The sequence below is a fragment of the Camelina sativa genome, chromosome 19 (genome assembly GCF_000633955.1).
Source record: "Camelina sativa cultivar DH55 chromosome 19, Cs, whole genome shotgun sequence".
NCBI classification, from domain to species: Eukaryota; Viridiplantae; Streptophyta; class Magnoliopsida; order Brassicales; family Brassicaceae; genus Camelina; species Camelina sativa.
The window spans coordinates 21,146,841-21,167,504 of NC_025703.1; the positions used below are offsets into that span (position 1 = coordinate 21,146,841).

General features: G+C 40.0%; 3 protein-coding genes and 1 pseudogene across 3 annotated transcripts in view; 3 read left to right on the top strand and 1 right to left on the bottom strand.

Annotated features, from left to right (window-relative positions):
- The window catches only part of LOC104766848 (golgin candidate 1), a 6,453-nt gene extending 4,559 nt beyond the window's left edge, over window positions 1-1,894 (top strand). Inside the window, exons 14-21 of the mRNA XM_010490816.2 lie at window positions 234-302; window positions 665-712; window positions 804-899; window positions 986-1,062; window positions 1,145-1,190; window positions 1,291-1,389; window positions 1,477-1,521; window positions 1,606-1,894. Coding sequence (XP_010489118.1) covers window positions 234-302; window positions 665-712; window positions 804-899; window positions 986-1,062; window positions 1,145-1,190; window positions 1,291-1,389; window positions 1,477-1,521; window positions 1,606-1,662 — 537 coding nt within the window. The 3' untranslated portion in view covers window positions 1,663-1,894. The remainder of the gene's footprint in view (window positions 1-233; window positions 303-664; window positions 713-803; window positions 900-985; window positions 1,063-1,144; window positions 1,191-1,290; window positions 1,390-1,476; window positions 1,522-1,605) is intronic.
- Window positions 1,871-5,094, bottom strand: LOC104766847 (probable N-acetyl-gamma-glutamyl-phosphate reductase, chloroplastic). Its single transcript, XM_010490815.2, has 14 exons — window positions 4,737-5,094; window positions 4,390-4,560; window positions 3,983-4,090; window positions 3,788-3,874; window positions 3,652-3,702; window positions 3,504-3,575; window positions 3,300-3,419; window positions 3,158-3,218; window positions 2,990-3,070; window positions 2,832-2,911; window positions 2,668-2,757; window positions 2,465-2,593; window positions 2,244-2,378; window positions 1,871-2,142 (listed from the first exon to the last, which is right to left on the bottom strand). Exons 1-13 carry the CDS (start codon window positions 4,791-4,793, stop codon window positions 2,271-2,273), a joined length of 1,215 nt encoding a protein of 404 aa, XP_010489117.1. The 5' UTR covers window positions 4,794-5,094; the 3' UTR covers window positions 1,871-2,142; window positions 2,244-2,270.
- LOC104766852 (probable RNA-dependent RNA polymerase 5) lies at window positions 5,403-10,790 on the top strand. Its single transcript, XM_010490820.2, has 18 exons — window positions 5,403-5,917; window positions 6,052-6,196; window positions 6,327-6,477; window positions 6,659-6,730; window positions 6,952-7,135; window positions 7,233-7,431; window positions 7,550-7,637; window positions 7,754-7,897; window positions 8,034-8,054; window positions 8,145-8,216; window positions 8,292-8,395; window positions 8,506-8,654; window positions 8,786-9,008; window positions 9,145-9,370; window positions 9,443-9,591; window positions 9,700-9,995; window positions 10,100-10,254; window positions 10,355-10,790. Exons 1-18 carry the CDS (start codon window positions 5,566-5,568, stop codon window positions 10,589-10,591), a joined length of 2,967 nt encoding a protein of 988 aa, XP_010489122.1. The 5' UTR covers window positions 5,403-5,565; the 3' UTR covers window positions 10,592-10,790.
- Window positions 11,188-11,760, top strand: LOC104768059 (annotated as a pseudogene).

The window sequence follows — 20,664 nt, forward strand, 5'->3', positions numbered from 1 at the left end:
CAGCTTTTCAAAGTTCAGATTTTAGCTACTCCAGAGAAGTAACTTTTAAATATGCAGATTCAAGCATGGCAGGACGAAGTGGACCGTGCTCGGCAAGGTCAAAGAGATGCTGAGGAGAAACTTTCTTCAATGGAGGTATGTTACTAACATTGGAATCCTTGATGACATGAAGTATTTGTTGTTTGTGCTATACTAGCATTATTATTTACACATGATCTGTTCGTTTGTTATAGGCTGAAATGCAAAAGTTGAGAGTTGAAATGGCAGCCATGAAGAGGGATGCAGAACATTACTCACGTCAGGTGACATTTACAGTTTCTGAGAGTCTGTCTTTTCTTGTGAACGCATTAACAGTTTCTGATTGTTTGTTTCTCATAGTCTATAATTATGAGATTTCCTAATTACTACTCTTCAATTTTTATTAATTGGATAAGGTAGACCTGGTAGTTCTCTATTAAACCCATTTTGATTATATTGAATGCAGTAAATATCATTGTCCTGTCAACTCTTTTGAATCTTTTGTGTGAAAGATTCTTTCGATGGTCTTGTGAACAGAAGTGACTATGATTAATTGATTTATTTTGCTTTTGCTCGTCAAGTGGTACCTTTAATGCATATGATTATTTAACATGAGCATAATGGTTATATACCCTTGACCTAGTAGGAGCATACGGAGCTGGAGAAACGCTACCGTGAACTAACAGATTTACTGGTAAAGTGAACAAGAGAATTTACCGATTCTTTATATCAAAGTCATATTCGGGAGTTGTCTGATAGCTTCTGGTCACTGGGTTTTAATTCAGTACTACAAGCAAACGCAACTGGAGACTATGGCGAGTGAGAAGGCTGCAGCAGAGTTTCAGTTAGATAAAGAGGTGAAACGTCTACACGAAGCACAGGTCTGACATCAAAGCTCTTACAGTTAATTTATGTGCTTTTGCTTTCCATGCTACTTACAAGAAAGGTTCTAAACTTGTTGATTCAGGTAGAGGTAGAAAAAAGCAGGGTTTCACGGCGCCCATCAGCAACTTGGGAAGAAGATTCTGAGATAAAGACACTCGAGTACGTATTAAACTTGTCTTATGTGCTAATGTCTACATTTATGCTGTGTTTGTTCTTCGATACTTAACTAAAACAATTTCAGGCCTCTTCCGTTGTATCATCGACACATGGCTACAGCAAGCACACAGGTAGAAATTTAGGAGCCCATTTAGAAAAACTCTGCTGTTCATCATTCACTTTTAACTTTTTTTCTTCTGTTTTATTTCTTTGTTTGCCTTCTCTCTTCAGTTCCAAAATGCAGTGAAACTGTTAGACTCAGGAGCTGTAAGAGCCACAAGGTTCCTTTGGCGGTACCCGATTGCGCGGATTTTCCTACTCTTTTACCTTGTGAGGCGCTCGCTTACCTATTCAATCTCATTTGCGGTACTTGTGAGTTTATGGAGCCGTTAATCAACATCATTTATGAATTTGCAGGTCTTTGTTCATCTCTTCTTGATGTATCTAATACACCGGCTCCAGGTACGGCTGGCTTACATTAAAACTCACATCACAGTCATGGAATTCAAATTGTTGTCATTCCTAATCTCATGGTTTTTGGTGTAGGAACAAGCTGAGGCCCAGGAAGTTGCGGAAATGACCAACAACGTATTCAGACCATAACAGATTCCATAAGAAAGCAACCAATGGGGTTTTCAATAGATTGCTGAGTGAGAAGTGTCGAAGAAAGAAGCATAACTATGGATTATAGAGAAGGTTTTGAACTTTTTATATAGAGGCTGCTTCTCACTGTGTTCCATATTGCACAGAAAATTTTTGTCTCTTTCTAAATTCTAACCGTTGGAATGTGAAGAACATAATGTTTGGTAAATGAGGCTTATACACGCTTTATTGATATGCATGGTTTTAAAAGCATCTTGAACCTATGTCTATTGAACCAGACCAGTTCGAACTCACATTGAAGATACATATTTATTCCAAGAAGACAATAAATTAAACAAGAGAAAAGATTATTGTTCAACTTAAATAACTAACATACAACAAAACCTTTTGTTTGTAATGAGAAGAGAAGAGCTTTTTTGTCTTTATAATAACCCTATTTATGCTCCACAATGCCGTCCCAAACAGCTTCAGGTTTGTCATCTGAAGATAAGTGTAAAAATAAGAAAATTAGAAGGGGTTAAGGTAAACGACAGAAGAAACCTTCTAGAAGCGGAGCAACCAAAGAAAATAAGTTCTTTCACCGTTTTAAAGCGGGAATTTGGAATAACTCAAGGGAAAAGTGGCTGTTGTAGGAGTCCCGTTGTTTCGGGATATCCCAACATTATGTTAAGATTCTGCAACGCTTGTCCCGAAGCTCCTTTCACCAGATTATCAATCTGCAACACCAAAGAGCTTTTTATACACTGACATTGTGGAAAAGTTAAAGATGAATTTATAACAGAGCATAGCTATGCTCAATTACCACTGAGATTATGATAGCTCTTCCAGGGATTCGATCAGGATAGACATTCATATGACAATAGTTGGATCCTCTAACGTTGTGTGTCCGAGGAACTACTCCTTTATCCAACACTTTGACAAATTCTTCATCCTACAAAACATCTCGTGAAACATAACGAGTAACAAAACGTAGTAATTGGCTTACAACACAAGAGTAATCATCACCTCATAAGACGTCTTCAATTGCTGGTGTAAGTCTTCAGTTGTAACCCCAGGTGCCATTTCCACATATATAGTTGATTGCATTCCGCGGATCTACATAAACAACAAAGACCAATAAATACGTTTTGAGGCTAAAACCATAGAGAACAGGTTTAAGATTTATGTACCATTGGCATGAGATGCGGCGTAAAACTGACTGTTACTTTTGATTGTGCAACATCAGATAATCCCTGTTCAATTTCAGGAACTACAAAATAAAACAGACAGTTAAATTCAAATCACAGAACCAAATTTTACTCAGCGTAATAATCAAATGGTTACATACCATGGCGATGTCGTGTGACACCATAAGAAGAAATGCCTTCAGCTATCTCAGAGTAAAGATTTGCCTCCTTCGCACCACGTCCTGATGATATTTTCATATCAGTCAAGAAACTAGAAACATTCTACTGCATCATTGTTCATAAATAAAGGTCGCGGAGTAAGCTCAAACCTGCTCCACTAACACCAGATTTTGCGTCGATAATAATGTTTTCATGTTTGATGAGATTTGCCTGCATCAAAGTAAGCACACTGAGTGGAGTTGATTGAAGACTAGACAAAATAGCATTCCAGAAAAGAATAGACAAATAAACCTTCATTAAAGAAACAAGAGGAAGTTGAATCGAAGTCGGGTAACAGCCTGGGTTAGCTACAAGGCGTGCCTTTTTTATGTCCTCCCTTAGAATCTCTGTTAGACCATACACAACTTCTTTCTGAACGCAGCATGACACTTGGTAAGTGTAAGCATTATGAACACAACAGACACAGAATCAAGCAATATCTTTTGAGAAAGGTACCTGTAACTCTACTGCCTGGTGTGGTTGACCATACCATTCTTCGTATTCTGAAATATTACGCAGCCGGAAGTCCTAAAAAGTGTATTTTAGATAAGCATATCACATATAGAAAAACAAAAACAAAAAAGCCATTTCTCTAGGGAATTACCGCTGAAAGGTCAACAATTTTTAACGCGCTGGGCAGTTCCTTGATGATTTCCTAGCAAAATTAACACACTCATTTCTGTTAAGCTAGGAAAAGCTTTGAAACAAGTGGTAACGGAAGCATAAAATGGCATATGGACCTGTGTTGTTCCATGAGGCAAACAGCAGAATACAGCGTCCACAGTAGAAAAATCTGCATCCTTCACCGAGATCAATCTAGGTAGTTTCTGAGGACAGGAAAAAGGTTTAATCAGTTGACCACTATATGCCATAACAAAGTATCATTGAACAGATTCATCTCTTGGAATTGTACAAGGGATAGAAATCACTTATACTTGAGCTCTCAGGTGCGGGAAAACGCTTTCCATTGACTGGCCAGCTTTTCTATCAGCAGTCATCAGAGTGACCTGGAAATGCGTATGATTTGCAAGAAGCCTGACGATCTGCCATTCAATAAAAAAAGGTATCCCAAATCATTTGCTAAATTCAAAACTTAGAGACCTCATCCATTCTTTCCCATGAAGTTCTGAAAAACCTTAAAAACCAATGACTACTAATATCTTTCTTTTCCCGGAATAAAAGCTAAACCTAGCATATGTTTACTGCTTAAGCTGAATAAGGAGGACAAAACCCAAAAAAAAGCCACATACTTGCAACAAAATGCATACCACTTGAGCTCTGATTCATTTCAAAACCAAAAGAGTAAACTTTGAAACAGAAGAGAGAAGAACATTGCACAAACCTCAGCACCAGTGTAGCCACTAGCACCAAGAAGACCAATCCGAATATCCTTTTCTGGTTTAGCAGAGCTATTGGCTGAAACTCTGAAGCTCTTTGAAGATAAAGAAGCCACATGGGATCCCAAAGTAAGCTTATTGACTCGCTTATCCGCTACACGAATCTTCCTTCCCCCCTTTGCACAAAACAAGAGAAAACCCACATTTGTATGATTATCAGATTGCATAAAAATAACAAAAACAAGCTACAACCAATGATCTTAATTAGGGGATCAAAATTAGTTTGAACTTCATCAATGTGGATTCAACGGAAAAAAAAAAATCAGAAATGATAAGAATTATAGAAACAAACCTGGAACCAACATCCTCGTTCGAAGCAAATTGAACTAAAAGCCGACGCAGTACTCATTCTTTTGATTCAATTATGCAAAATAGCAAATGCCAGAATCGGACGTATGTATACGNAAACATTTTTTTTTTTTTTTTTTTTTTTTATCTTGGCTTCTCTTCAATGTAAACTGAGATTGAGATAGAACCCTAATCTCATATCCTTTCCATCAAAACAATTTCTCAAAACACTCAATGCTAAAAAGAAAAGAAAAGGATACAATTATTGCAGTAAAATCAAAATACCCCACTAAACTCTTCGTCCACTGACTTCGTCGGAGTCGGACGACAAAGATTGTGGAACGCAAAAACAAAGAACAGAAGCGACGTCGCTTTGAGCTGTCAACCCTAGATGCAACGACGTCGTTTTTTAGAGAAACTCGTGGATTTAACCCACGTGTCGGGACGCAGCCGCAACGATTCTAGCAGAAAACGTGATATTTTCTCGTCGTTAGCACTTAGCATTACGTGGCGACAAAAAAAATATTGTTTTTTTTTGGTAAATTAACTGACTAAAGTTGATGACTGAAGAATAAACGGTTAGATGATGAACTTCAGAACTTGTGTGTATAATACAATAAAATAAAAATCGAATCTTTTCGGAAGTCAAAACGAAATCTAGTAGAGCAAAAAAAAAGCTTCCAACTTTATTTATTTTTCTTGTGTCGTCAAATCAAAATCACTATCGCTATCACGTCTGTTTTTGAAATTTCACTACGAACAGTGATCAGTCTCTGATTCTACTGGGTAAATTAAAAACCTTTACGCTGAAGTGAGCGAGAAGAAGAAGAAAAATGATAACTTTACGCAGCAGTGCCAATCATGCTTCTTCGAGGTCAAGGATCGATCTTTCGGGTCGGATTGAAACGGCGTTGGTGAATATTTACAGAAAACACAATCTTACTCCGATCAATGATGAGACGAGGCAGAGACTCTCTTCGATTCCAGAGAATATGGCTTTTGCGTTGGTCTGCGACGTTTTTAATTTGCAGTTTGGTATGATATGCAACCTCGACAGCTGCATCGTTTCTACGGTCAACCAGGCCGTTGGTGTCACTGGCTCTCCTCGGCTGAGCTCCGCCTCTGGTGGGTCTCCGGCACAGTCTCGCATCCCCTCTGGAAGTCACGTGCGCAGGGTTCTTCAAGGTCAGTATCTCAAACACTCTCTTTGCTTGTGATTCTGTTTTGGATTCGGAGGTGTGTTTTTAGAAGACGACTCTTTTGAAATAGTATAAAAATCGTTACTTTCTTATGATCTGTTTGTTGTTGGGCGATTGCAGAAGAGATGTCTGTTGATTCTGATGCTCCTTCTGCCAATTCTTTGCAAAGAGAAGACATCAGAGGATCTCTGCAGATTCCTCAGCTGGTAGCTTTGGGCGAACTCGAATTCAAGAAGGCGTTTCTGTTGCTTAGCTATATCCCAGGGTAATGTTTGTGCTGCAAGTTTTTGAAAATATATTCCATTACTATGATCTCTTATCCAAGTATTTTAAGTGATTGGTTTTGGTGAAAGATGCCTTTTTTTTGGTAATACTTAACCTTTGGTGTTATGTAGGCAACGTTTGGGTGAGGTTAAAACTGCTGGTGGTAAGGTTTTAAGTGCTGATGAAATCAGACAATGGAAGGATTTGCCCATGGTTGCATATGAAGCAGCGGTTTGGGACAGCTTGGGCCGGTTTTATTGTCCTCAAACTGACCGAAGTGTGGTATGCTGTTTTGTTGTTCTATTGGGGTATTATTTTCAAATTTCATGTTTGCATTTCTAGGGGGGATTTGATCAGAACTAGAGACTTGTTCGTTACTAGATAATTATTTTCTGCTATGAGAATTAGATTTTGGTATCAAAGTTTTGCTAACTGCATCCTCTTTCTTGCTTTGTCTCTCCAGTTACAATGGGATACCGGGAAGACCCATTACTATCAATGTCATGTAGCTCCCGATGGTAGCTACACATTTAAGGTTGCTTCAGCTCTTCAAGTACTACTACCTTTCATGTTTCATTTTACCATCCATCCCACATATGTTCTTTGTGCTAAAAAGGTTTAATTCACAAGATACTTCTAGTGGCTGTTGAAGCAATTTGTTACCATATGTCTATTAAAACTTAAATGTCTCAGTAGTAGGATAAAGTCCTTGACAGTGACTTAATATGCTGGTACTTATCAATACGATATTCGCAGGGCCCTTTACTGGAAAACACTGGAACACACCTGCACAAGGTCTTGGGTGATGAAAATGTTCTAACGGTCAAATTTACAGATGTCCAGAAAAAATCGTCAACCTATTCTGGTGACCGTTACTTCACATACAAAGGGATTGCCAAGAATGGTATCATGGTTGGTTTACGTCGTTATCAATTTTTTGGTGGGTTGTTTTCCTTTCTCGTCTTCATTCATGCCATCAGACACACAACACTTTTCAATAAGTACTCTTTGATTTTGGATAACATTCTGTTGAACAGTTTTCAAAGATGGAGGGAAGGAAGACAAAAGCAAAGATGTTTCTACAAAGAGAGCGAAATGCTACTTTATACGCACAGACTCTACAGCTTCAATTGATATGGAAAAACCCTATATCTTTTCTGGGAAGTCAATCTATGAAGCTCGTATGCATTTTATGCATGTGCATAAATTGCCATCTTTGGCCAACTATATGGCAAGGTACTCCTGTCTTTTCCCCTGTTTGAGGGTAAACAAGTGCTACAGTTTCATCTTTGAACTCCTTGAAAGATCTTCCCTTATATAATTCAAGTCACCTTTCTGTTTGTTAATGCTTCAGGTTTTCTTTGATTCTTTCGAAGACTAAGAAGCTTGAAGTTGATTTGACAGGAGTTAACTTCGAAATAATCAAGGATATACCCTGCCATGTACTTCCTTAACTGATATGTCCATGAGGACCTCAGTCTCTTTCTACTTAGCCTTACTTAGTGATTTACTAAGCCTCACTATATGCTTTTACCTTTTCTAACTGTTCCAATGGCAGGATCAAGATGGTAAAGATGTTCTTGACAAGAATAACAAACCTTGTATACATTCAGATGGAACTGGCTACATCTCTGAGGACCTTGCCCGGATGTGTCCAGTAAATATATTTAAAGGGAAATGTCTCAGAAGTGAAAATATTAAGGTCCTTTCCTTACTTTCATGACTTTGATGGTTTCTTAGGTGCTCTTTGTTCACTCTATTTTTATTCCTAGGATTCCTTGTCATTTTTCTTTAATTTGCTGTGAATTAAGAGCACGATTTCAAATTTTGAAGGACAGGAAGCATGTGGCCAAGAACCGGTATGTATGATATAATAATACCCCTGTTTTTGCTTGATCATAGATATTTTTCTTTTAAAGAGTACAAGTAACACTTAATTTTTCCAACAGCCTCTGCTGATCCAGTTTCGGATGTTTTATAATGGCTATGCTGTTAAGGGAACTTTCCTTGTAAACAAGAAAGTAAGCCTGCTCTCTTTCTAAATTTGTGGTTTAAATGTTTGGAAGCTATTCCTTAATTTGCTCCCATTTTGGTAGATTCCTTCTCGGACTTTCCAGGTTCGACCTTCTATGATCAAGGTGTTGCCAGATCCCTTGCCGAGTTTTAGCACCTTTAACGCCCTGGAGGTAGTAACGACAAGGTATTTTGTTCTGACTACTTGTTGTTTTAATACTGAAGTTTTTTCCCTCAAAATGTTCTTATGGTGGAGTGAAGTTATCCTAGTGACATCTAGTTGTTTCAATCATCCAGTAATCCACCAAAAAGAATAAAGCTATCAAGAAATTTGGTTGCGCTGCTTAGCTATGGAGGAATCCCTAATGAATTCTTTTTGGATATATTGCTCAACACGCTGGAAGAGTCGAAAACCATATTCTACAACAAACGTGCCGCACTTAATGGTGCTTTAAATTTCAAAGCTTTCTGGCTCTTTTGCATTTTTTTTCTGTAATCATGTTCCTAAACCTACTGAGTTAAGTAGCTAAGATGTGACTCTTGATGGATCTTTTAAAAAGTCAATTTGTTTGTGCAGCTGCCCTTAATTATGGCGAAATGGACGACCGAAATGCTGCACAAATGATATTGGTTGGTATTCCCCTTGATGAACCGCACTTGAAGAATCATCTGTCTATTCTCTTAAAGACAGAGAAAAATGATCTCAAAGCAGGCAGGCTTCCTGTGACTGAATCTTACTATCTCATGGGCACAGTGGATCCTACCGGAGAGCTAAAGGAAGATGAAGTCTGTGTCATCCTGTATGCTACTCAATTCTTCTCTTACTATTGCATTTTCAATTTTACATGGATACAAGAAACAGTTACTTACTTTCATGGAATTGTGAGTTAGTTGTTCTTGTTCATTTTGTCACTGCTTCTTGTCATGGTTTTGTAGGGAGTGTGGGCAAATTTCGGGAGAAGTATTAGTTTATAGAAATCCTGGATTACATTTTGGAGACATACATGTACTTAAGGCTACATATGTTAAGGCCTTGGAAGAGTATGTTGGAAATTCCAAGTATGCTGTGTTCTTCCCTCAAAAGGGTCCAAGATCCTTGGGCGACGAGATTGCAGGTGGTGACTTTGATGGTGATATGTATTTCATATCAAGAAACCCTGAGGTAATACACCGCATTAGAAAGTAAATAATCATTGTTGTGACCTGATTTTCTTCGGCTTGCTTTCTGTTTTAGCTACTTGAACACTTCAAGCCAAGTGAACCGTGGGTGAGTTTGACTCCTCCCAGTAAAAGTAACTCTGGTAGAGAGCCAAGCCAGTTTTCACCAGAAGAGTTAGAAGAAGAGCTTTTCGAAATCTTCCTGAAGGCAGGATTTCATGCCAGGTACTCTCAACTCAGTTTTAAGACCTCAATACTGAAATGGTCAAAACTGTCTTGGATTTGCAGAAATCAAATCTTTGGGATTCATGTGTCTTTTTCTCGGGTTCACAGCAATGTTATAGGAATAGCTGCAGATAGCTGGTTAGCAATAATGGACCGCTTCCTCATACTAGGAGATGAGAGAGCTGATGAAAAAGCTGAAATGAAGCAGAAGATGCTAGAGCTAATTGATATATACTATGATGCTCTTGATGCACCGAAGAAAGGGGCTACGGTCTATCTCCCAGGTGACCTGAGGCCCGACATTTTTCCACATTACATGGAGCGGGAGAAAAAATTCAAGTCTACTTCTATTCTTGGATTGATCTATGACTTTGTGACAACAGAGCAACCCTCACCATCATCTGGTAAAGGACCCTTCTTGTTACTAGTACAGAAATTATATATATTATCAGATCACCAAAGAAATCATAATATCATAATATGTGTTTAACTGTGGTATACAATTCAGAGATCAATAAACTCCAGTGTTTTGAAGATGAGCCTGTCTCTGAGTTTCATATGGAGAAATGTAGACGGTGGTATGGTGCTTACAAAGCTGAGATGGCCCACGCAATGCAAACGGATACCACTCATGCAGATTCAGTTATTGAGAGCTACAAGGAGGTAATATCTTCAATCCAATACCAAGTATGATACAATCACAAAACTTGGTGAAGTACATTCTAAAAAAAAAAAAAAAACTGTTTCTTCTCGTATATAACAGGAGTTCTACGGCGCTGCAAGGTTTGAAGACAGCAAGAAAAGCCTGGAAGAACTCTATCCGCAAGCCCTGGCACTCTATAACATAGTATACGATTATGCCATTCATAATGGTGTCTCGAAATGCAGTTTTGTCTGGAAGGTAGCAGGACCTGTCCTGTGCAGATTCTATCTAAAGAAGAAAATGCAGGAGAAATCTTTAGTGTGTTCACCATCTGTGCTTAAAGAGCTTTGGGGTTGAAGAATACAATCAGTTGGTCTTCCCTGTTCTGGTAATAAATAAGCCTATGTTGTTGCTTCAGGTCTAATAAGAAGCGTATGAGGCAAGTAACCTAACTTAAGTAGGTGCCAAGATGTGTATTGTGTAGTGCCTTGGATTTAAGTTCTAATGTAACTTTGTCGTCCTCCGGTGCTTATGAAATGAATAAAAAATATGTTAAATAATGAAGCTTATCTATTTAGTGTTATTTGTATGCTGAGAATTTTAAACCTTGGCAGTTGGAACCAGCAGGCAACTTCGTTCGAACTAAAAACAAATGTTTGATCGCGATTTTGCGATGATCACACCCGAAAACGCGATTTTTATTTGTGCGTTGCTACAAAGCAGTGGCAGCTTTTGTAATTAAGAGGGCTACCGCTTGGGCATTTTAGTATATTATCAAAAGTTTAATAAACGGCTATATTGTATTGGTGTACTGTATAAAATCGTCGTCAAGTCAAGTCCGTAAAATCGTATCACAGAAGAAAATAAAAAAAGTTATAATTTTTATTTTTGGTCTCCCTTACATGTACAAGAACCCTAAAGAGGGGGGATTGGGGAATAAAAAATAAAAAAAAATGATGATGATGATGACCACTACTACTAGGGATTGTAACGGCGGTGATCAAGTTATTTCCCGGTCAGAAATCGTTCTTCTGGCTAGTGTTGAAACCATGTTGGAGAAAATCTACAGGAAACACAATCTTAGTCCGATCAAAGTGGAGGCAAGGCGGATGCTTTCTTCGATTTCTGAGGAATTGGCTTTGGAAACTACAGCGCGTGATAGCAATCGCCTCGTACGCGCTGCCGTTCTTCAACTCGCTGCAGTACGGTAGATTCTTGTTCGCGCAGTATCCTCGACTTGGACTGCTGATGGAGCCAGTGTTCCCAATCCTGAACCTGTACAGATCCGTGCCGTACGCGAGCTTCGTGGCCTTCTTCGGACTGTACCTAGGGGTGGTGAGGAACACGAGTCTCAGTAGGTATGTGAGGTTCAAGGAGGCGGGTTTGGAATGAAGGCCATGATGTGGGGACACACGGGTGTGTTCGTGTCCAGCTCTATGTGTTTTGTCTATGGAGTCCTGTCCTGCCTAGTCGGCAAAACTCCCTACATCCCCTTTGTCGCTGATACCGCCGGTAGACAGCTCTAAAATTATTGGTCAGCTTCTAATATATGTTTGTTAGTTAAACAAATGATGATGGTGTAAGTTTATTTTCAGCTATATGAAATTGTGTAAGTTTTTCATACCTAGTATAGAAGCAAGACCTACAAAAGTAATTTGGAACACATGTATGAGACTGAATCATAATTTTTCCAGACTGAGAGGTATGAAAACAATCAAGATTATTAAATTTGTGGGCATAAACATTCGTTTGGGAGTCTCCTATGATGCCATAACTGAGACGATCAAACATACCTACGATGTAAAAAAATCTGAGATTAAACTATGGTTACAATCCATGTAACGACGTACGATAAACCAAATATTGAAATGAATAAACAAATCCTATTTCAAGATAGAAAAATGGATTGGTTCATTTTTGGAACTACTGACATGTGAATTATTTATGAACTTCCTTCGATAGAATAGTTTTGGACCAAGAGAATCCGAAATGAAGATTCAAAAGAGATCAGAACCGTGAATTTCGAAAGTTCAAAACGACAGAATCAGCCCACATAAAGAAAAAATGACAGAATCAGCCCACATAAAGAAATAATAAACCGTTTTTTTTTTTTTCACTGAATGGATTATATTAGAAAAGAAGAGTTCGGAAAGATTACAAATCACAAGATAAAAGACGAGAATTAAATTACAGAGACACAATGATCTTTCCATAACCTGCAACTAGAAGAGGAAAGGATTTTACCGATACATTGTTTAAACCAAAAACATCTTGTCTCGAGACTGATTGAACTCTCAAAGGACCATAGGGACTTCCCGCATACCGATTGGTGTTAACGAGCTTCAACACATATGGCCATAACAAGAGAATGGAACTTGGCTTTCTCCGCATAAGATGCATCTTTCTCTATAAGTGCTTTGTCAAGGGTCTCCCGGGATGTAACCGTAAAATAATCTAAACCCACTTGAACCTTTCAACGCCACATAGATCAAGTAATTAAGCTCAAACAAGCCTTAATTCTAAATGTTTTAAACCAAGCACAAACCAGAGCTCAATCCCCTAACTAATAAGGAAATATAGTCGAGGATGAGAAACTTAGCCCAAACAAGGGAAACTACAAATGGGAAACTACAGGAACCTGAGCAACTGATGATACCAGATCTTAATAGGATACAATCTGATCAGAGCAAACAGGGTACACAAAGGGAAGCAGAAGAGAAGATCGAGATACCGAGATAATGAAGTTTCGAGATCGGCTTATATGTCGATGAAGGAAGATGAAAGAACCGTCGCTAGAAGAACCAAGAGCCTCCACTTCGCGAATACTCACTAGAAAGAATCAGCGGTTATAACTGAGACTAGCCAATATTCCCCTCCGTGAATCGCGAATACCAACGACACCCCGAGCACATCAGCAACCAACAGATCCTAAGAAACGTGAACCAACAAACTCGCTAGATCTAAAAATCCACAACTACAGATCCAATCTCCAAAAGCCTCCACACTTCAAAAAACGCATGATACAACAACAAGGAATGAAAAACTAAGCAAAAAGTAAAAGAGGTGACCAACGCCGGCGCTATATGAGCCGCCACGTGCCGGTCAAAGTTTTAACGGAAGTTTTGAGAAAGGGAGTCGGAGAGAGAGAAAATTAGTTTTTAGAGAGAGATGGTTTTTAAATAATAATAAACCGTTAAGAGGTGATATTTTTGTTTTACTTTATATTTTTTTTTGTTTTGTTTCGTGATCACTGATCAGTTGAAATGGGTTTTGTTAATCATGGAAACATGATCGACCAAATATTCTTGAAGATTTCCCTATGTGTTATTCCAAATAAAAAAAGTGAAAAGTAGATTAAGTTAGATTAGGGATCCAAGTACTTATTTCTATATATGTTGCTTAAAAAGAACAAAATATCGTCTCTAAAAAGAACATATACAGCATTAATGGGAAAGTAATTATACCATCATGTTTGGTATGGATGAATATCCTCCTTGCATCCTCACATCCTCTCCTATATAGTCACGTTTACATTCAATGTTTTAATTAATTAATATAAACCTTATACTCTTAAAAATAATTGAATTAGTTAGATTAAAATTTTTATAAAATCTATATCTTAAATAAATGGAAACTGTCTCGTGAACTTTACAACAACATAGGGTATATAACTTATATGGGATCTATTGTAAATAGAATGTCAACTGACTAATTTCAATATGCTTAACTGAATTTTAAATTTGAAACAAAATGTTTATAATGAAATTTGAGATGTAGTTTACTTATGATTGAGTAGTCAAACATCTAAAGTTCACGAGACAATGGATAAAAACTTGGTCGGATTTTATTGTAAAAGATTGATCCAACAAAATTAAAGCAAAACCTAACTCTGATCAGATTATTCGTACACGTATATATTTTTTTAATGTTAACCAACTTATGGGGTCTAAATGGTTCAATGGCTCATTATATATATATGCTCATGTTAACCAACCCAGGGTGTCTTAAGTTCCGAGACTTTCACGTTTGGGATCGGAATCTCTCGGTTAATATAAGTAAAAGAAGTGTTTAATTTGTAATTGATGAAGCTATTGCAACTAATTTCGCCGTGTAATCTAATCTTCTCCAATTGTGCTACTCCGAGACCTCTTTGTGGCTGCTTCGGCTTCTCTGAGCCATTCTTTTTCCCTCTTCGTGTCACCGGAGAAGAAGAAGATGACGAAGATGATACAGGAGATCGGATGTATCAAATATGGTGACACGTGCGGTCTGGTGATTGGTGGAAGTGAGGGAAAAAACGTGGAGGGCTGCGATTGGAGCAAGGTGAACTTGCTAAAGACTTTAATGAAGCTGTTTATCATCTTCTTCATTATAAAAAGAGTCTGAAATTGTGAAAAACGTGTAAAAATAGTTTTGTATAGCCTGAAAATCGCATTTTTTTTTCCCATTTTAATTATAAAAGAAAAACATTACCCTTCATTAGCCTTTTTAAAATTAGTTTTTTGTAATGGGCTTAATTAAAAAAATTTGCACAGGCCCAATAGAGCCTAAGTGAAGAAAACCCTAAATCACTTCTTGTGTGCCCATATATAATGGTTGTTTATCTGCTCTTATCGCGTGCATTTTTTCTCTTTGTTTCTTCTTCCAGTTCTTACTTGTTTTCCCACTACCACAGACAAATTTCCTCTTGCATTTCTCTTTGCTCCTCTTGCATTTCTCTTGCTCCTCCTTGCCGGTTACCTCTCCAAGCTTCAATGTCTTCCGTTCACCAAGGTAAGATTTCGGATTTTTCTTTTCTCAATTTATAAATTGATATGCATGGCCGGTGATTCCCTTGGAAACATTAGAAAAAAGGTTCAGTTAAAAAAGTTGGAAAACAATAACAATAATTATATATATAAATTATATAAAAAAATTTACCTTTCATTAAAATTTGTAACAACTTTAACTGCCTCTTCGTTAGTGGAGAAAGTGAAGATAGAGAATCTTTTGGTGACTAGTTTTGTAGTTTGGTATTTTTCAAAAACATTTCGAACGTCACTTTCACTAACATAGTTATGAACTATGAGAGTATTAGAAGGATCCAAAGTGTACCGGCCATCTATAAAGAAAAAGGGATCTGAGCTTAGAATAAATCTATTAACCAATAATAAAATGATTTGTAATACTAATTGAGAAAAGAAAAATCTGAAATCTTACCTTGGTGAACGGAAGATTTATTCTAAACTCAGATCCTTTTTTCTTTATAGATGGCCAGTACACTTTGGATCCTTCTAATACTCTCATAGTTCATAACCATGTTAGTGAAAGTGACGTTCGAAATGTTTTTGAAAAATACCAAACTACAAAACTAGTCACCAAAAGATTCTTCACTTTCTCCACTAACGAAGAGGCAGTTGAAGCTGTTACAAACTTTAAAGAAGGGTAAATTTTTTTTATATAATTTATATATATAATTATTATTATTGTTTTCCAACTTTTTTAACTGAACCTTTTTTTCTAATGTTTCCAAGGGGATCACCGGCCATGCATATCAATTTATAAATTGAGAAAAGAAAAATCCGAAATCTTACCTTGGTGAACGGAAGACATTGAAGCTTGGAGAGGTAACCGGCAAGGAGGAGCAAGAGAAATGTAAGAGGAGCAAAGAGAAATGCAAGAGGAGATTTGTCTAGAACCGGAAGAAGAAACAAAGAGAAAAAATACAGGCGATAAGAGCGGATAAGCAACGATTATATATGGGCACACAAGTGCTGAGGGGATTTAGGGTTTCCTTCACTTAGGCTCTATTGGACCTGTGCAAATTTTTTTAATTAAGCCCATTATAAAAAACGAATTTTTAAAAGGCTAATGAACGGTAATGTTTTTCTTTTATAATTAAAATGGGAAAAAAAAAATGCGATTTTCAGGCGAACTATAGACGGTTACGCTCCGGTTCATCCACAGGCGGATCCAGTTTAATTTTCATCACGGAGGTTTCGATGAAAACGGTTATCCGCCGAGATCCTTGGGCATTTGCGGACCGAATGCCTCCAACAATGGACCCCTCCGATGAATCCACTGGATACAAATTCGGAGAATCCCTCTCCAATACATGAGTGAGAATGTTACTGCTCACATTGGAAGAGCAATGGGGATTTTGATGGACATCGACTACAATGCGGAGGCTGCTGCTCGGATTATGTTTGTGTCCGTCCGACTGAATTGGGATGTGGATGCGGCGGCCACTGTTGATGGCTCTCCACGGCTGAGTTCCGTCGAGTCTCTGGTACCGTCTCCTCCTAGAACTCCTGGGAAGAAAAGTTGCAGGGGTTCTCAACAAGGTCAGTCGTGTATCTCTGATGGGGTCTAAGAATACTTCTTCGGTTTGTGTGTTTTTGTATGCTCTAGAGTTTTATAATGACTATGGCTAATTGTTGTAGAAGAAGTGTTGTCTCTTGATATGGAAACTCCCTCTCCTAAGTTATTGAGAAGAGAAGAGAATGGAGGATCTAAGCACATTCCTCCACTGTTAGCTCTTGGCGAACTCGAAGTCAAGAAGATGTTTTTGTTGCTTAGCTATACTGGAGGGTATGTTTAGCAATTTCTTTTTATCCGATCAAAGTGGAGACAAGGCGGATGCTTTCTTCGATTTTTTTTCATGGTTTTGTAGCGAGTCTGGCCAAATATCCGGGGATGTGTTAGCATACAGAAATCCTGGATTACATTTTGGGGACATACATGTACTTAAAGCTACATATGTCAAGGCCTTAGAAGACTGATACATTTGAGGTCCAACATCCTCCTATTCTCTATCAGTACCAAAGGAAGAAGAAAAGCCCAAGTGGCTAATAGTTCATTGATGAGGATCCAATAGTGTATTGGACCCTGGTCGAGGGTCAAGATATCTTAGTAAGGAATAAGTGTCACTTTCCTACTGCATTGTTCTGCAACGGTTCTATGGGGTGGGGTAGGTATATCAGAAGTAGTACTTATGTAGTAGGTTGAGAGGAGAGTTGTTTTATCGATCTTTTGGGTGAAACATTGTAAGGGAGAGGGGAGAGACTCCATTAAACATTCTCTTGGTTGTTATCGTTGTCTTTTATCAAAGAGTACTTTATTATTATTGTCATTGTTCTGTTCAAAGAGTTTACACATTCAAAACGTATCAAATTGGTATCAAAGCTCTCTATCTTGGGAAACTACTCTTCTAGATGGCGCTCAAGAAGGTGGAAGAGTTGGAGAAAGTCATGGAGAACATCCAGAAGGAAGTCCAGCAACTGTCTAGCTTGGAATCCGACGTCAGTGCCATGAAGAAACAACTGGGGAAGTTGGACGTCTTGGAGAAGCAGATGGGAAAACTGGATGTTCTGGAGAGGTTGGAACGAAGGATGGCGGAAGAGGACCGCCTTATTTGGGGTACGTCCAAGGGGAACGAGGATGATTCTCAAATCTCCAGCGTGGAAAAGCAAGGCGGGGAAGAGTCGCAGCGACGCTCTCCGCAGAGCCCTACAACTGAGGTGGGAGAAACACAAAGGCGTAATCCTCTGGTGGAGGAAAGAGAACCACTCTCACAGAGGATCGAGCTTCCTTTGTTTGATGGAGAAGAGGCGGAAAGCTGGGTTCTCCGGGTGGAGCAGTACTTCGAGCTATAGGAGTTCACTGAGGAGGAGAAGCTGCGGGCAGTGCGAGTTTGTTTTTCCGGGGATGCACTGTCGTGGTACCGATGGGAGAAGGATCGAAATCCCTTTCTCAGCTGGGAGCAGTTGAAAAATAGAGTGTTGGAGAACTTTGCCACCGCTCACGACTTGACCGCTGGCGAACGGTTGTTGATACTCCGACAGGAGGATACCACAGAGAAATACTGCAATGACTTCATCTCCTTAGTGTCTAACGCGCCGGAGGTGTCTGAGAGGGTGCTGGAGATGGCGTTCATGATTGGGTTGAAGCCTAAGGTTCGAAAAGGAGTGAAGATGTTCGAGCCCAGGACGTTGAAGAAGATGATGGATCTTTCCCGAATGGTCGAAGATTGGGAGGGACAAGGTGACTCGCCGGCGCCGACGGGGTGGGAAATCACGAGCAGAACACCGTTAAGAAACACGGGAGACAAATATTCGTCATGTGGGTCCCACCAGACAGGGACGATTTTGTCTTCTCATAAACCGGTAGTGGGTACTGAGTCTAAAACGACAGCGTCGCGTCTAAATGGGAAAAAAGTTCAAACCCTAATTCGAAAACCTCAGAACCGCGACGACCACCATTCAGACGGCTGACGGATGCGGAAGCCAACCACCGTCGAGCTAAGGGGTTGTGCTTCCGGTGCGACGAGTAATATCAGGTCGGACACCAATGTCGCTTCAAAGGGCTCCAGATTCTGGTGGCTACCGAGGACGACGAGGGATTGTGCGGGAACGAAGACGAGGAGGTAAACACGGCGGAAATGGTCGAGATTCCGGAGTTCACAGCGTTATCTATTCAATCCGCCGCAGGAATATCCTCCCCACGCACCATGAAGCTGAGGGGAAAGGTACATGAGGAAGAGGTAGTGGTGATGATTGACAGCGGCGCCACCCACAACTTCATATCTAGAGAGATGGCTCAAAGGTTGGGAATAATCCCAAGAGGAACCGCGGGTTATGGACTGAGAATGGGCAATGGTGTCATGGTGAGAGGAAGTGGGGTGTGCCAATGTGTGAGGCTGCAACTCCCGGATTACACGTTGATCACTAGCTTCTTACCGCTGGAGTTGGGAGAAGCGAACGTGATCTGAGGGATGCAGTGGTTACAAACCCTGGGAGACAAGATGGTGAACTGGCTCGAGCAGAAGATGAGTTTCATGGTGGGTAGAGAATGGGTGACTCTCAGGGGGGACCACAGCCTTAAGAATGCGTCTATATCTCTTAAGGCTATGTGGCAACTGGACGGGGAAGTGATATATGTGGAGTGTACCAGTTTGCAATCTCCTGCTGGGGAAGGTGAAGATACGACACCCGAGATCTTCCAGTCACTGTTGGAGGAATACACTCGGGTGTTCTCTGAGCCACAGGGGCTTCCTCCTTCAAGAGGTAAAGAGTATGCTATCACGCTCAAACCATGCAGCAAAACCGTGAGTGTAAGACCCTTCCGGTATCCGCACGCACAAAAGAAAGAAATCGAGAGGCAGATTGCTGTGATGTTAGCTGCAAGAATCATCCGGGAAAGCGGCAGTCCATTCTCAAGCCCGGTGCTCCTGGTCAAGAAAAAAGACGGCAACTGGAGGTTCTGTGTCGACTACCGCTCCCTCAACAAAGCCACGGTGCCTAACAGTTTTCCAATCCCGATGATTGACCAACTCTTGGACGAGCTCCACGGCTCAAGGGTCTTCTCCAAGCTTGATTTGAGGTCAGGATACCACCAGATCTTAGTTAAAGCGGAAGACGTACCCAAAACCGCTTTCAGGTCTCACGACGTACACTACGAGTTCCTCGTGATGCCTTTTGGGCTAACAAACGCTCTTGCAACCTTCCAGTCCTTAATGAATGAGGTCTTCCGTCCATTCCTCCACAAGTTTGTGTTGGTATTCTTCGACGATATCCTGATCTACAGTCAATCCGTGGAAGAACACCAGAACCACCTTCGAGAAGTCCTCAAACTGCTACAACAACACCAGCTGTACGCTAACCGGAAGAAGTGTTAGTTTGGGACATCAAGGATTGCCTATCTGGGACATGTTATTTCTCCAGAAGGCGTGTCCGCTGATCCTAGCAAGATACAGGCCATGGTGGAGTGGGAACCTCCAACCAACATCAAACCCTCAGAGGAATCCTGGGTCTGACAGGGTATTACCGAAAATTTGTACAAGGATACGGAGAGATAGCCAGACCTCTCACGGACTTGCTGAGAAATAATCAGTTCGAGTGGACTGAGAAGAGTGACGAAGCTTTTGTCAAGCTCAGGACAGCGATGACAACCGTCCCAGTGCTTGCTTTACCCAACTTTACAGAGGTCTTTGTCGTGGAGTCGGATGCTTCAGGGTTTGGATTGGGCGCAGTGCTTATGCAGAAGGAGAGACCCATCGCTTACTACAGTCAGGCTTTGACCGATAGGCAGCGGCGCAAGTCCATATACGAACGAGAGCTCATGGCCATAGTCCTCGCTATACAGAAATGAAGACATTATCTCCTTGGAAGGAGGTTTGTGGTGAGAACCGATCAGAAGAGCTTGACATTCTTGTTGGAACAGCGGGAAATTAACCTGGAATATTAGAGGTGGCTAACGAAGGTGCTGGGTTTTGACTTCGATATACAATATAAACCGGGGTTGGAGAACAAGGCAGCTGATGCTCTGTCCCGTATGGAGATGGTGCCAGCGTTGTTTGCCATATCTGTTCCAGCAGCCATCCAACTAGAGGAGATTTGTGCGGAGGTAGATAAGAATCCCGTATTGCAGAACATTATCAAAGATCTGCGAGC

Coding starts and splice junctions, on each gene's coding strand:
- LOC104766852 (XM_010490820.2), top strand. CDS start 5,566: ATGATAACTTTACGCAGCAGTGCCAATCATGCTTCTTCGAGGTCAAGG. Junction 7,432..7,549: donor TTGGCCAACTATATGGCAAG/GTACTCCTGTCT, acceptor TTAATGCTTCAG/GTTTTCTTTGATTCTTTCGA. Junction 7,898..8,033: donor TCAGAAGTGAAAATATTAAG/GTCCTTTCCTTA, acceptor TTTGAAGGACAG/GAAGCATGTGGCCAAGAACC.
- LOC104766847 (XM_010490815.2), bottom strand. CDS start 4,793: ATGAGTACTGCGTCGGCTTTTAGTTCAATTTGCTTCGAACGAGGATGT. Junction 3,875..3,982: donor TCCCGCACCTGAGAGCTCAA/GTATAAGTGATT, acceptor TCCTGTCCTCAG/AAACTACCTAGATTGATCTC. Junction 2,379..2,464: donor GAGCTATCATAATCTCAGTG/GTAATTGAGCAT, acceptor TTGGTGTTGCAG/ATTGATAATCTGGTGAAAGG.